The 15,749-nt window shown below is 43.2% G+C and overlaps 1 protein-coding gene across 1 annotated transcript; it reads left to right on the top strand.

Moving 5' to 3' along the window:
* The first annotated feature begins 237 nt into the window (after window positions 1-237).
* LOC110533669 (dolichyl-diphosphooligosaccharide--protein glycosyltransferase subunit STT3A) lies at window positions 238-9,218 on the top strand. The gene is made up of 17 exons (XM_021618107.2): window positions 238-390; window positions 2,220-2,347; window positions 2,485-2,545; window positions 2,668-2,789; window positions 3,145-3,290; window positions 3,416-3,506; window positions 3,600-3,706; window positions 3,931-4,095; window positions 4,335-4,515; window positions 6,026-6,181; window positions 6,350-6,441; window positions 6,705-6,860; window positions 7,119-7,424; window positions 7,565-7,667; window positions 8,079-8,267; window positions 8,356-8,471; window positions 8,851-9,218. The coding sequence occupies exons 2-17, from the start codon at window positions 2,260-2,262 to the stop codon at window positions 8,887-8,889; spliced, it is 2,118 nt and encodes a 705-aa protein (XP_021473782.1). The 5' UTR covers window positions 238-390; window positions 2,220-2,259; the 3' UTR covers window positions 8,890-9,218.
* Window positions 9,219-15,749: the final 6,531 nt, after the last annotated feature.

Here is a 15,749-nt window from a genome sequence, read left to right as displayed (position 1 = left end):
AATGTTAAAAAATATATATATGGGTGTCGCTTTTTATACTGCCAGACCAATTTAATCAAGAAGGGGATTCGCAGATTAATGTTCGATTTTGAGAAAGCAGTCCTCCCTCACCGCTTTTTCCCGTTCACGTCACTGGCCATAGCCCGGTACATCGCAGTTCAGCTTAATCGAACTCCCTCAAGATATTTTCTCAGCATTAAGGACACGTCACTGGAAGGAACAGCGATTTATCCGGTCTGTTTGAATGATAGCTCATTAACGAATCAGGAATGAGATAGTTTCCTGAGGCCGACGCAAGACCAATAAACACGTTGCATAGCTTAGTTGGGTGGGATTCAGAGGCACACAAGGTTGTGTGTGAGAAAAGTGTATGTAACAGGAACGGAGTGGGTAAGTGCCGCTCAAAATAGCTGGCAAATCAACATATTCAACGAGATAGATAATTGAAATGCTATGTGGTTCTGTTTGTATGCATATTCTGAAATTGTGTAATTGTGAGAGTAAGTGGAATAAGAGCTTATGTTCGTTCATACAGCTAAAGTTAGCTAGCATGTAAAATAAGGCACTGCCCAGATTCCATTAAACTCGAGCCGTCTTTTTTACAGGAACGTAAAACCCACCAGATGGCTAACCATTTATTGCGTTTAGGACAATGCATGCATGCAGATTATTTGCTAGAAAATTAGCTACATTAACGACATTCGCTAGCTACTTGCATTGAACTTGACAATTCCTTAATGTCAGCTATTTAGCAGAATTTCTCTATTACCGGTGTTGCCATGTCTACAACATTAATAGCCTGGGTGAATTAATTTGGTTGGTCAAGGCAGAAAAATAACTATGAATGTCAATACAAGGAAAGTTTGCAGCCTAGACTGAGTTGCATCCATTTCCTGGTCTGATTCCTCTCGCCACATCCAACTTGGCGGTGCGCGTGTCCTTATCTGGTTGGAACAGAGTTGGGCACGTCTTTAAACTCAGTCAGTGATTTCATTTGGCAAATAGTGTTAGTATTGTGTGTCAGGGGAGAAGCTCCAGGTGGTATCAGATTTTAAGTACCTCGGCAGCATACTTGATTCCAACCTCTCTTTTAAAAAGCATGTGAAAAAGGTAATTCAAATAACCAAATTCAACCTAGCTAATTTCTGATTTATACGAAATTGTTTGACTACATTTGTAGCAAAACTGTACTTCAAATCTATGATACTCCCCCACTTAACATACTGCTTGACTAGTTGGGCCCAAACTTGCTGTACAACATTAAGACCTATTCAGTCTGTCTACAAACAGGCTCTCAAAGTGCTTGATAGGAAGCCCAATAGCCATCATCACTGTTACATCCTGAGAAAGCATGAGCTCCTGAGTTGGGAAAATCTTGTGCAATACACCGACGCATGTCTTCTATTCAAGATCCTAAATGGCCTGGCTCCCCCTCCACTCAGTATTTTTGTTAAACAGAAAACCCAAACATATGGCAGCAGATCCACAAGGTCTGCCATGAGAGGTGACTGTGTAGTTCCCTTAAGGAAAATCACCTTTAGAAAATCCGCTTTCTCTGTGAGAGCTTCCCATGTCTGGAATACACTGCCATCAGACACACCTAACTGCACCACATATCACACTTTCACAAAATTCTTGAAGACATGGCTTAAGGTCAATCAGATTTGTGAACATGGTCCCTAGCTGTATGTTGCCGCTTTCCATGTCTGTATCTTGTGAGGTGTGGAAACACTTTGTTGCTTTTATGAAATTTGTCTTGCTACTTTTTGTTCTATGTTGCTCTTGTCTATATTGTAATTGTTTTTAATAACCTGCCCAGGGACTGTGGTTGAAAATTAGCCGGCTGGCTAAAACTGGCATTTTTGATTAATGTGCACTGTCCCTGTTAAAAAATAAAACAACTCAATAAACTCAAATATAGACATGGATTAATATATCGTGTGATGTATTTAAAATTCGTCAAGTGAGTTTTTCAACAAACACAGTAGTAGAACTTACCCGACCTGAGTTTGTATCCTGAAGCACCATGTTTAAAAAAAAAACAGAAATGCAACAAAGAATAATTTTTATTGAACAGATTTGCCTCATGACCGAGTTACTGATCAAGCTACTAAAAAACTGAATGACTGCTGCTCTGACTCATGTACAAGCAAGGCAAATGTGGAATGGTGCTTGCTGCCTCACACCTACACGGTTAATTTAGATTTTCTTCCCAACAGGTACTAAGGGATAAGCTAAGTTATCCCTCCCTGCTTGAAGATGACGAAGTTGGGCTTCTTGCGGCTATCCTATGAAAAACAGGATACGCTGCTGAAGCTGCTCATCCTGTCTATGGCTGCAATCCTCTGTAAGAACACACACTTTACATCCTTTTCGGTTACTCTTCACTTATAGTATTCATTTATTATTATTGAAGGCTGTTACCTGACTCTGACATGAGTAGAGATGATTTAGACTTGCTCTTTATTTCCCCCTTATCCCCAGCCTTTTCCACCAGGCTTTTCTCTGTGTTGAGGTTTGAGAGTGTCATCCATGAGTTTGATCCGTAAGTCCACTACCTTATTTTATGATAGTCCCCCCCCCCCAATTGTTCAAATTGATGCCAGTTTACTATTGAAATTCAAATGGTGTTCAAATCCCTTGCATGCTTTGTTTCTTCATCGTCAGGTACTTCAACTACCGGACAACACGTTTCTTGGTAGAGGAGGGATTCTACAACTTTCATAACTGGTTTGATGACCGGGCATGGTACCCTCTGGGGAGGATCATCGGTGGCACCATTTACCCAGGTAGGTGGGATGACCTGTTCAACACAAGACTGTACTTGAAGTTATTGGGTGACTATCTAAACATTAGAATGTTCCACTAAAAGAGACTGTCCTGTGTTAAGGTGGCTTTGGTCATCAACTCTATTGTCACCTTTTTCCCCCCTCTGTCGTAAATATCCTTTCTGCGGTTGTGTTGGCCTTGTCCACACATTATTCAGCAACGGCAAGCTAACACTGATAGAAGCTACTTGCCCTTTGTTAACTCTTTCTATTCTGTCTGGGTTCCCCAAGGCCATTTTGTGTACTTCATTGAGGTAGGCAGCTTCGTGGTGTGGACTTGTCCTGTGTTAACTCTTTGTCCTGCCCTGTCCCCCAGGCCTGATGATCACATCTGCTGCCCTGTACCACGTCCTGAACTTCTTCCACATCACCATCGACATCCGTAACGTCTGCGTTTTCCTGGCTCCCCTTTTCTCCTCCTTCACTGCCATTGTCACCTACCACTTTACCAAGGAGCTCAAGGTAGGTTGCAGCACATCAGGTAGAAAGCGTAAAGAAACAAAGGTAACCTACAAACTGAAAATGCTCAAGTGCTCTGAGATGTACTTGTTTCCATGGTTTTCAAATCTACTGTCTACTTCTTGTAGGATGCAGGTGCTGGGCTCTTGGCTGCCGCCATGATAGCAGTGGTACCTGGCTACATTTCCCGTTCTGTTGCCGGCTCCTATGACAATGAAGGTACAGAACATGCCTCTTCCCCACAGACATGCCCCTCTAAAAGACTTGGCCCTTGTTGTGATCTTTAAGATATTTTCTTGTTTTTCTGTCCAGGTATTGCTATATTTTGCATGCTGCTGACATACTACATGTGGATCAAGGCAGTCAATACAGGCTCCATCTACTGGTCCTCCATGTGTGCCCTGGCTTACTTTTATATGGTGAGACTAATGCCTCTAAAATAAAGGAAAATATAAGGAACTTAGAAACTGAAAATTACAGTAACTTGGTCCCTGCTAAAGGTTGACACTACTTGTGAGGCTTATCTGAAGGAGACTTACCATGGCTGCGTTTAAGATAAAGGAAAAATAGCAAACAACATTGTTACACTATATAGCAAAAACGTTAAACCAAATGAACACAACCCTTATGTCTTTGTCTGCAGGTGTCCTCCTGGGGTGGCTATGTGTTCCTGATCAACCTCATCCCCCTCCACGTGCTTGTCCTCATGCTCACCGGCCGCTTCTCCCACCGTATTTACGTGGCCTACTGCACTGTCTACTGCCTGGGAACCATCCTCTCCATGCAGATCTCTTTCGTCGGCTTTCAGGTAAACACTTACCTGTATTCTCTCCCTTCCAACGCATACACAGCTGCTGTCCAGATGTTGCTCTGGACATGCAGTTAGACTGCATGTTATCTTGTGACTACAACATGGGTCCATAAATATTATGGCCCAGTATGATTTTTCAAAATAATGATTATATATCCTATTATCACAAATGTTTGCCATTGGAGGGATTTTGGGATATTACACTCACTCCGTTCACCTCCTTGTCTCCATTGAAGCCTGTGCAGTCGTCTGAGCACATGGCAGCATTCGGGGTGTTTGGCCTGTGTCAGATCCATGCCTTTGTGGACTACCTGCGCAGCAAGCTGAACACTCAACAGTTTGAGGTCCTCTTCAAGAGCGTAATCTCCCTGGTGGGCTTCGTCCTGCTTTCTGTGGGCACCGTGCTCATGCTTACCGGTAAGAAACTCGCCAAGGATCCGCACAGGAAAATACACTCAATCAAGTACAGCTTAAGTATTTGAACTCTGGGCCAGACAAATGTCTCTACTCGGTAATATAAGTTTCTATTTACAGACCTGTATAGTTGTTCAAAGCCTGTTTGTTCTTGATGATTAACATATACACTAAACAAAAATATAAATGCAACAATTGAAAAGATTTTACTTAGTTACAGTTCATATAAGAAAATCAGTCAACTGAAATAAATAAATTAGGCCTGAACATGGATTTCACATGACTGGGAATACAGAATATCCATCTGTTGGTCAGACGCCTTAACAAAAAAGGTAGGGGCGTGGATCAGAACTAGTATCTGGTGTGACCTCCATTTACCTCATGCAGCGAGACGTGTCTCCTTTGCATAGAGTAAATCAGGCTGTTGGTTGTGGCCTGTGAAATGTTGTCCACTTCTCTTCAATGCCTGTGTGAAGTTGCTGGAAATGTCGACCCAGAGCATCCCAAACATGCTTCACGGGTGGCATATCTGAGTATGCGGGGACATTTTCAGCTTCCAGGAATTGTGTACAGATCCTTGCGACATGGGGCCGTGCATCATCATGCTGAAACATGAGGGGATGGCGGTGGATGAATGGCACAATGTGCCGCAGGATCTTGTCACAGTATCTCTGTGCATTCAAATGAGCATTTGCCCACTGAAGTCGATTTACGACGCCAAACCGCAGTCAGGTCAAGACCCTGGTGAGGATGACGAGCAAACAGATGAGCTTCCCTGAGACTGTTTCTGATAATTTGTGCAGAAATTCTTTGGTTGTGCAAACCCACAATTTTATCAGCTGTCCGGGTAGCTGGTCGCAAAATATCCCGCAGTTGAAGCAGCTGGCTGTGGAGGTCCTGGTGTGGTTACACATGGTTGTGAGGCCTACTGCCCATTTCTCTAAAATGCGGCGGTGGCTTATGGTAGAGAAATTAATATTTAATTCTCTGGCAACGGCTTTGGTGGACATTCCTGCAGTCAGCATACCAGTTGCATGCTCCCTCAACTTGAGACGTCTGAATTGTGTGGCACAACTGCACCTTTTTAGTGGCCTTTTATTGTCCCTAACACAAGGTGCACCTGTGTAATGATCATGCTGTTAAGTCAGCTTCTTGATATGCCACACCTGTCAGGTGGATGGATTATCTTGGCAAAGGATAAATGCTCACTACCAGGGATGTAAATACATTTGGTGCTTATGGAAAATGTCTGGGATCATTTATTTCAGCTCATGAAACATGGGACCAAGACTTGGTTATTCCTAGATCAAAATATTCTCTAAATTTGAGGTCCTGCAGATTAAAAAGTATTTTAGGAACATACAGATGTGGTTAAAGATAAAACGCATAACCCTATACCCAATAAATATCAGAAATGCATAACCCTATACCCAATAAATATCAGAACCAAGTGATTTGGTAGTGCCTTGTTCATTTGTCTCAACTTGACTGTTGTGATTGTGGTGTTTCTCAGGGAAGATCTCCCCCTGGACGGGTCGTTTCTACTCGCTGCTGGACCCGTCCTATGCCAAGAACAACATCCCCATCATCGCCTCTGTGTCTGAGCACCAGCCCACCACCTGGTCCTCCTACTACTTTGACCTGCAGCTGCTTGTCTTCATGTTCCCAGGTAAACCCACTCAATCAGTCTGAAATGGTTTTTGCTGGTGAAATGACACAGCAGAGGGATGTTTAGGTAACTGGATTGATCAGAATACTGTTGAGACAAAGGTACAAATCACACGTAAAGAAAAACATTGCGACGATTTAATGAACCTGCTTTTCTTCCTACTGACAGTGGGTCTGTATTACTGCTTCAACAACTTGTCTGATGCCAGGATCTTCATCATTATGTACGGAGTCACCAGCATGTACTTCTCAGCTGTCATGGTAAGTCGGCCTGCAGATTAGCTCTTGGATGAGAGGAATATTTGAAATGTGTAGTGTCTAATATGCCAATATTTACTTTTGTAGTAGGAATTGCACATGGTACCTGTCAGTGCTCCCCTAGGCTCCATCTATCCATAATATTCATGAAGTCTGGCAACGCTTGATTAGTTTTCCCCTATTGTATGTTGTGCAAGCAGATGAGCTCCCAGAAAGAGACTATGTAGCAAGTTATGTTCAACTGATTTTGCTGCTTCTCTCCTCAGGTGCGTCTGATGCTGGTCCTGGCCCCAGTCATGTGCATCCTGTCAGGCATTGGTGTGTCCCAGGTCCTCACCACCTACATGAAGAACCTGGATATCAGTCGGCCAGACAAGAAGAGCAAGAAGCAGCAGGACTCCACCTACCCCATCAAGAACGAGGTAAGCGAGGACGGATACATCAAGGCATCATGATGCAATATTGGCCCCCAGATGGCACTGTTCAATAAATGGTTGTTACTGTCACCTAAATGCAGCTTTGGCATGTAGCCATTTGATACTGGATATCATTCCAACTGATGAAGTCAGGGCATGCATTTGATAAGGGTGATCTTTGCCTGGTCCAGTTACAACCCTTAAGCACTGTAGATCTGAAAGTAGAATTAGGTCCCTCATATCCTGTACCATTTTGTCCACCAGGTGGCCAGCGGGATGATTCTGGTCATGACCTTCTTCCTCATCACCTACACCTTCCACTCGACCTGGGTGACCAGCGAGGCCTACTCCTCCCCCTCCATCGTCCTGTCAGCCCGCGGCGGAGACGGCAGCCGCATAATCTTTGATGACTTCAGAGAGGCCTACTACTGGCTCCGCCACAACACCCCAGAGGATGCTAAAGTGATGTCATGGTGGGATTACGGCTATCAGATAACAGCCATGGCTAATCGAACAATTCTAGTGGACAACAACACATGGAACAACACGCACATCTCCAGAGTTGGCCAGGTGAAGTGTTTTATTTTTTTCTTCTCTGTATTGATTCCTTTACATGGGACTGACATGTGGCAATCCTATCATCTTAATGTGTGGTTGATACTCGTGACTTCTGAACTATATATGAACTGTGTGTGTCTGTTGACCGGTAGGCTATGGCGTCCACCGAGGAGAAGGCCTATGAGATCATGCGAGAGCTGGATGTCAGCTACGTCCTGGTCATTTTTGGTGGACTGACGGGATACTCCTCAGACGGTAAGTCTACAATGCCAGTGGAAACTATCAATGCCAATCTCTCTTGGATTATTACAGCTTCTTATTATTCTTCAGCTTCTTATTATTACAGCTTCTTAACATATCTGTTTCAGATTAAGTTGTCATTGCCACATTCATGAATCAGATCAGTGGTAAATGCATTTATTGGTTTCATTTTTGATAAGATGAAAATGCATTGAATTTAAGCTTTTGTTGTTTTCAATTTAAATGCATCTTATTTTTAAGGTTCATTTGATTTTGGGGGTGGGGTCGCAATAAATAATTGCGGAAAACATGGGGTCCCCAGAAATTCTGGTGGTAAAAGTTTGAATACAACTGCATTAGATAATCTTTAACTTAAAAATATAACTCATGCTTTGGGTCTGCCAACACATCTCTCTCTCTGTGCAGACATTAACAAGTTTCTGTGGATGGTGCGCATTGGGGGCAGCACAGACACAGGGAAGCACATCAAGGAGCACGACTACTACACCCCCACTGGAGAGTTCCGTGTGGACCGTGAGGGCTCCCCTGTCCTGCTCAACTGCCTTATGTACAAGATGTGCTACTACCGCTTCGGCCAGGTCTACACAGAGGCCAGTGAGTAACCCTGCCTTATTATGACACTGTGGGTGTCAAGCTTCTATTCATCTTGGCCCTAGTCCTGATGTTCTAATCTTTGTTCCAGAGCGTCCCCCTGGCTATGATCGAGTGAGAAATGCTGAGATCGGCAACAAGGACTTTGAGCTGGATGTGCTGGAGGAGGCCTACACTACAGAGCACTGGCTGGTCAGGATATACAAGGTATATATCCTTGCTATGGTATTCTACTCCTCTGTATTTACAGTATACAGTCACAGTCACCTGTAGAGTACCAGACCAATCCAAACTGAATCACTACCGGCCGTGATTGGGAGTCCTATAGGGCGGCGCACAATTAGCCCAGCGTCATCCGGGTTTGGCCGGTGTAGGCCGTCATTGTAAATAAGAATGTTCTTAACTGGCTTGCCTAGTTAAATAAAAAAATAATTCCAGAGGCTTATTTTTAAAAAACATTTCATGTAGACGCTACATGAAAAAGTTGCGATGTGGGAGTATAAATTCTATTTCCTTATTTGATACCAAGGAGTCAAAATATTTTATTTTTACGATTTATTAACAGCCTTTTTTTTTTAACCTTCAGGTGAAAGACCTGGATAACCGAGGGCTATCACGGACGTAAAGCCCGCTGACCCATCAGCGTTCATAAACCCCTTTTAGCACTGAGAAAGCCTTCCCCTGTGGTCTGCAGATGAGTGTGAAATTAAACTTTTTATTTTTTTTTAATTTTTATTTTTTTTATTGTACTTTTGTTGGGAATTGCAGATAAATTTTTTTAATTTTTTTTTACCAATGTGGCGTTTCTCTCGTCTGGGAATGGCAGGAGGTGGTGTTTATTAATGTCCAATCAAATGTCAAATTATTTCTGCAGTCAATGGCCAAAATAACAATATTGTCAGTCGGTGAGCTTTGATTTTAATAATGTGGTCAATAAAAGCGGGATAAATGTGACTGGCATGTTGTCCGTCTAGTTTTGAATTTGCGTTGTATTTACATTACCATGGGCAAATACGTTTTTCCCAAGAGCTTTGAGTCAAGATTTAGCAACCATGCAACTCTTTAAAAAAAAAAAATATATATATATATATATGATTTTGCTTGCTGAATACCAAATGCATACAATAAGCAATCATGGGAGATGATATGATTTGAACTGGGGGGAAAAGAGGGTGGGTACTACTGTGTATATACAGTTGAAGTCAGAAATGTACATACACCTTAGCCAAATACATTTAAACTCAGTTTTTCACAATTCCTGACACTTAATCCTAGTAAAAATGCACTGTTTTAGGTCAGTTAGGATCACGCCTTTTAAGAATGTGAAATGTCAGAATAATAGTATAATGATTTATTATTTCTTTCATCACATTCCCAGTGGGTCAGAGGTTTACCTACACTCAGTATTTTGGTAGCATTGCCTTTAAATTGTGTAACTTGGGTCAAATGTTTTTGGTAGCCTTCCACAAGGGTGAATTTTGGCCCATTCCTCCTGACTTGGCTGGTGTAACTGAGTCAGGTTTGTAGGCCTCCTTGCTCGCACACACTTTTTAGTTCTGCCCACACATTTTCTATGGGATTGAGGTCAGGGCTTTGTGATGGCCACTCCAATACCTTGACTTTGTTGTCCTTAAGCCATTTTGCCACAACTTTGGAGCCTTGGGGTCATTGTCCATTTGGAAGACCCATTTGCGACCAAGCTTTAACTTCCTGACATGTCTTGATGTTGCTTCAATATATCCACAATTTTCGTTCCTCATGATGCCATCTATTTTGTGAAGTGCACCAGTCCCTCCTGCAGCAATGCACCCGCACAACATGATGCTGCCACCCCCGTGCTTCACGGTTGGGATGGTATTCTTCGGCAGTTTCTTCCTTGCTGAGCGGCCTTCCAGGTTATGTCGATTTATAGAACTCGTTTTACTGTGGATATAGATACTTTTGTACCATTCTTTTCCCAGTATCTTCACAAGGTCCTTTGCTGCTCTTCTTGAATTGATTTGCACTTTTCGCACAAGTATGTTCATCTCTAGGAGACAGAACGCGTCTCCTTCCTGAGCGGCATGACTGCTGCGTGGTCCCATGGTGTTTATACTTTCATACTATTGTTTGTACAGATGAATGTGGTACCTTCAGGCATTTGGAAATTGCTCCCAAGGATGAACCAGACATGGGAGCAATAATTTTCTTTCTGAGGTCTTGGCTGATTTCTTTAGATTTTTTTTTTCTCCCCTTGATGCCAAGCAAAGAGGCACTGAGTTTGAAGGTAGGCCTTGAAATACATCCACAGGTACACCTCCAATTGACTCAAATGATGTCAATTAGCCTAAGGCCATGACATAATTTTCTGGAATTTTCCAAGCTGTTTAAAGGCACAATCAACTTAGTGTATGTAAACCTCTGACCCACTGGGATTGTGATAGTGAAATAATCTCTGCATACAATTGTTGGGGAAAAGTACTTGTGTCATGCACAAAGTAGATGTCCTATCCGACTTGCCAAAACTATAGTTTGTTAACAAGAAATTTGTGGAGTGGTTGAAACATTTTTAATGACTCCAACCTAAGTGTATGTAAACTTCTGACTTCAACTATAGGTAGGTAGTGGTACTTGTGGTCATGTTTCACAGAAAAGGAACAAGTTTTTATAAATGGGTCACCAGGTTCCTCAAGATCCAAGACTTGTCAGAACTTTTCACTAAACACAATTTCTGGATATTAGACATTTCTTTTTAGAATTCCATCGTGAGGATGTCGACGAAATGTGTGGTAAAAATGAATCTATTAAATAAATTAGCAAGTATAACTGAAAGTTTAACATGATCTTCCAATAATGACCCTTTTTTTCCCCTCCCCAAAACTGTACGGTTCTTTTGTTTGCTAATTTCTCTGAAACAAAGTGAAGCCTGGCCTAGTTATGGCTCGTGCTCTGTCAATCAAATGTGGTGGGTAGGATGCCTTGGTTTAAAGGTTGGCTGTATTAAGCATTCATCTTTTTAGAGCCTGAGGTACGTCAAACACCCATGTAACTGACATGCCAACCCAAAATAATGTTTCCAATATGTCAACTGAAGAGTCATAGGTGCTGGACTTACTGCTGGTCCATCCTGAAATATATTTTGCTGCTTGCTGTTTTGGAGTAGGAGGGTTCAATCAGTTCAGCAAGGTTTGTCTCATCAAATCCTTAATGGGTTTTTCTTTTTAAATCGCCTTTAGAATGTATGACCTTTCATTATGTATGATACACCTTAATTGCGTTGTAATTTCAGGTGAAGAAATTGTCTGAAGGGGCAAGGGGGGCATCTTACAGTAATTTGGTTTTCAATGTTTTGGCTGGGCATTTGGATATACTGTCAGATCCAAAATGATTGTCACCCTTGATAAAAGAAAATAGCAAAATACATTTTTTATATATATATTTTTTTAAAGGGGAAATATTTAACAAGTAATACAAAAACAATTATTGTCACCCCAATTATTGTCACCTGTTTTCAATACGCACAATCTGTTCCTGTGCAAACAAGATATTGGTGTGCTCCGCTTGCCTTGGGCTGCAACATGCCCAGGTAGCCTTAGCATCTCCCCGGCTCCTGTCCACACTGTGCCCTCTTCACTGTGAAGAGCCTGTGTTGCAGGCTAGCACACACCAAACTAGCCTTAGTCGACAGGACCCTAACATGGGGGCCGGCGTCCCCGATGGCTCACCAGAGGCGATGGATATCCCCACCGGGAATCATGGAGTAACGGCTAGTGTGAGCGTCATCCCCACCAGTTCTCAGTGTAGACCGACAGGGCGTGTGCAAACGTGCTGTGTATAAGCTGGTGATTGCTACTGCATTGGGCCAGGTGGAGACCACCAAAGCTAAATGGGCAGCCAGGCAATTATTACCAGTCTTCCCAGAATTGCCTGGAGGAGATTACTCGTACCTGGAGTACATCTTTCTCCTCCAAGAACCCTGTTCAAGGTGGGTCAGTGTTGACATGGTGGGGATTGGGTTTGCCCACATGCCCCCCATCGAACACCTGGTGGCTTCCTATCTACGCCCCAGCCAGAAGTCCTCCATGACCTTGACTGGCCCCACCTTACCAACCAAGTATGAGCGCTTCCAGTCCTCTGTGACAGAGGTGGTCCACAGGTCGGTCGCCACAGCGGTGAGGGTTCTCAGCACTGCCTCCATGTTCTCGGCATACCAAGCTGAGCTACAGGAAGAGCTGTACACACTGGAGCCAGGTCTATGGGATGAGATCTTTATTGCCACAGACCTCAACCTGCATCTGCTTAAAGCCGCTGTCCAGGCGTCAGGAAGAGCGATGGGGCTCATGATATCCCAGGAGAGGGCTCAATGACTCAACCTTTCCACGGTGTATGATAGTGAGAAGCTGTAGATCCTGGAAGCTCCAGTAGACCCTAAAGGCCTTTTCGGTCCCACCGTCAAGATGATACAGAAACCGTGTGAGGAGAAAAAGAGTGAGGGTGAAGCCCACGAAGATACAGCCCTGTGCCTCACCACACCTTCGCCCAGGCTGCAGCAGGTCGACCCCCCCCCCAACCTTTAAAATCCCAGCAGCAGAGAACCTTGGACCCTAAGGGACCCTGGTTTAAGAAGCCTCCCTTCCCACCCAGAGAACTGGCAGGCATGCAGTGTCAAACTGGGTACAGGGCACGATAGACAGGGGATGTAGACTGCAATTCGATGTCACCCTGCCTCGATTCAAGGAAATCATATACACTAAGGCTCAGGGGGAATCACCGCGTGTACTCCGGGAGGAAATCACATCGCTAATAGGGAAAAGGGCAATAAGAAATGTTCCTCCCGAGCAAAGACACTGCGGCTTTTACTCAATATTTCCTGGTTCCAAAAAAGGGGGGTGGCATACACCTAATCCTAGATTAATGTGCTCATGTGAACAGGCACATGAGAAAGTACACATTCAGAATGTTGACACACTGCTCTGCTATGTTCTGTGTGCCCAGGTGATTGGTTCGTATCCGTCAACCTGAAGGAAGCTTACTTTCGCATCTCAATATACCCTCCTCACAGGAAATTTCTCAGATCCGCTTTTCAAGGCGTAATCTATGAATTTCTGGTGCTCCCTTTCGGCCCCTCATGTTTTTATGAAGTGTACGACGCAGCCATAGCCCCACTCAGAGAGGGGCATTCAGCCGATGACGTACATGGATGTTTGGTTGCTGTGTGCGCAATCGAGATAAGAGGTCTTACAACATAGTCCGCTTCTCTTGGAACACCTGACATTTCTAGGTTTCAGAATAAACACAGTAAAAAGTGTTCTGATTCCCACGCCAACAATCTCTTTCCTAGGTTTAATCCTAGATTCTGTATCATTCAAAGCTTTCCTTTCAGTGGAACATATAGTAACTTTACAAGATTGCCTAGCAGAAGGAACCTGGTCTCTTTGAAAACATACCTGAGTCTACTAGGTTTGATGGCATCGGCTTTAGTAGTTATTTGGATGTTTGGATATGAGAGGGTTTCAATGATGGGTCTCTTCTCTAGGTCTGTGTTTGAGGAATGGTGCACTAAATCACAGACAGTGCAATTCCAGTGCTCTGTCCCGGTAATCCTGTCGTTTCTACAGGAATTATTAGAAAAAAGAAATGCCTTTTCTACTATTAAGGTATATCTAGCAGTTATTTTGGCTTGTCGTGTGGGTTTTGGGAGCACGACAGTGGGGCAACACCCCCTTGTCGCCTGTTTTATGAAGGGTGCATGTCGTTTGAGTCCGGTGTCCAAACAGCTTGCCCCGTCATGGGATTTATCAATTGTTTTGAATGCTCTATGCCAACAGCCTTTTGAGCCCCTGAATCAGGTAGAGCAAAAGATGCTTTCATTTAAGACTGCTCTATTACTAGCATTGGCCTCCGCCAAGCGTGTAAGTGACATTCACGCACAATTTGCACCCGGTATCAAATCAAATTTTATTGGTCACATACACGTAATTGGGTATCATTACGGCCTAACTCAGTCTTTATCCCGAAGATTATTAACCCATCTTTGATATGTCTTCCCCTTGAGCTGGTAGCTTTTTATTCCCTGTTGTTTTTCTCTCTGGAACATCAACGGTTTTATATGTTGTGCTCTGCGCATCTACATGGACAGGACTAAGGGATTTAGAAAATGTGATCAGTTGTTTGTTTCCTGGCCGAAACCTCACACAGGTAAAGCGCTCACTTAACAATGCCTCTCTCACAATGCCTCTCCTCTGGCCTACACAAGTAAGGGTCTTCAGTCTCCTGCTGGCCAACGGGCTCATTCCACTAGAGGAATGGCTACGTCCTGGACTTTATTTAAGGGCATATTTGTCCAAGATATTTCTCTCAGCAGCGAGTTGGGCTTCGCCTCATACATTTGCGAAGTTTTATAGGCTCGATGGCACTGCACTGACCCTGGTGCATACTGTTATACGTGTAGGATCTTGGGGCAAAACCCATTTGTGTGATACATTGCACAGGGCAGTTGGTTGTCAGGATAAGCTTGTCTGGCAATACAGGGGTCAGTATATCCCATAAGTGAAATAACTAAATTAATAATTGTAAGAGAACTTTAGGTTACAACTGTAACCCAGGTTCTCTGATAGTATGAGTGAGGTATTTCACTTATGGGGTATACTGACTCCTGTATTATTTTTAAAAGACTCAGAGACGCTGTGTTGGACTTTTTTTTATAGGGTAGGAGGGACACCCTTCCCCGACACGTCTTGATGTCCAGCCAATCATGGCTGGCGTAGTGTAATAAAGGCTTCTGACAAATACGCTGGGGGCGTATCCCATAAGTGAAATACCTCACTCATACTATCAGAGAACTGGGGTTACGGTCGTAACCTAACGTTTTTCAAAGCCAAACCCACCACTGGTGTGCATTGCCAAAGAGCTCTATTTTAATGTTATCTGACCAAAGCACTGGTTCCAATCCAAGTGCCAATGCCATTTAGCAAACTCCAGATGGGGCTGTGATCAGATGACATACAAATAGAGCTCTCTCTCGCTCTCTCATTCAAAGGGGCTTTATTGCCATGGGAAACAGAAGTTCCAAAAGAATAGTCATTACAAATGTCATTGTGTGTTGTAATGATGTACAAATGGTTAAAGTACAAAAGAGAAAATAAATATGGGTTATATTTATAATGGTGGTTGTTCTTCACTGGTTGACCTTTTCCTGTGGCAACAGGTCACAAATCTTGCTGCTGTGATGGCACACTGGTATTTCATCCAGTAGATGTTGGAGTTTGTCAATCAGGTTTGTTTTTGAATTCTCTCTCTCAAAAATGGAGGAACTTATTTAGAATAGTGAATTTGGTGATTTGCTAACACAAATAACCTAGGTCAATACAGTAGCATTTAAGTGATTTTATAAGTTATATAATAAAATGCCTCCCTATCCCATCTGGGGTGTTGCAGGCAGCCAGTAGTTTAGGAATTCTATTATGGTTCAAACATTCAAAAGTGCAGATGGATGCCTTCTCAGAT

This window comes from Oncorhynchus mykiss, chromosome 10 (assembly GCF_013265735.2).
Source record: "Oncorhynchus mykiss isolate Arlee chromosome 10, USDA_OmykA_1.1, whole genome shotgun sequence".
In the NCBI taxonomy this organism is placed as follows: Eukaryota; Metazoa; Chordata; class Actinopteri; order Salmoniformes; family Salmonidae; genus Oncorhynchus; species Oncorhynchus mykiss.
The sequence above is the reverse complement of the archived record's forward strand: the minus strand, read 5'-3'. Positions and strand labels throughout refer to the sequence as shown.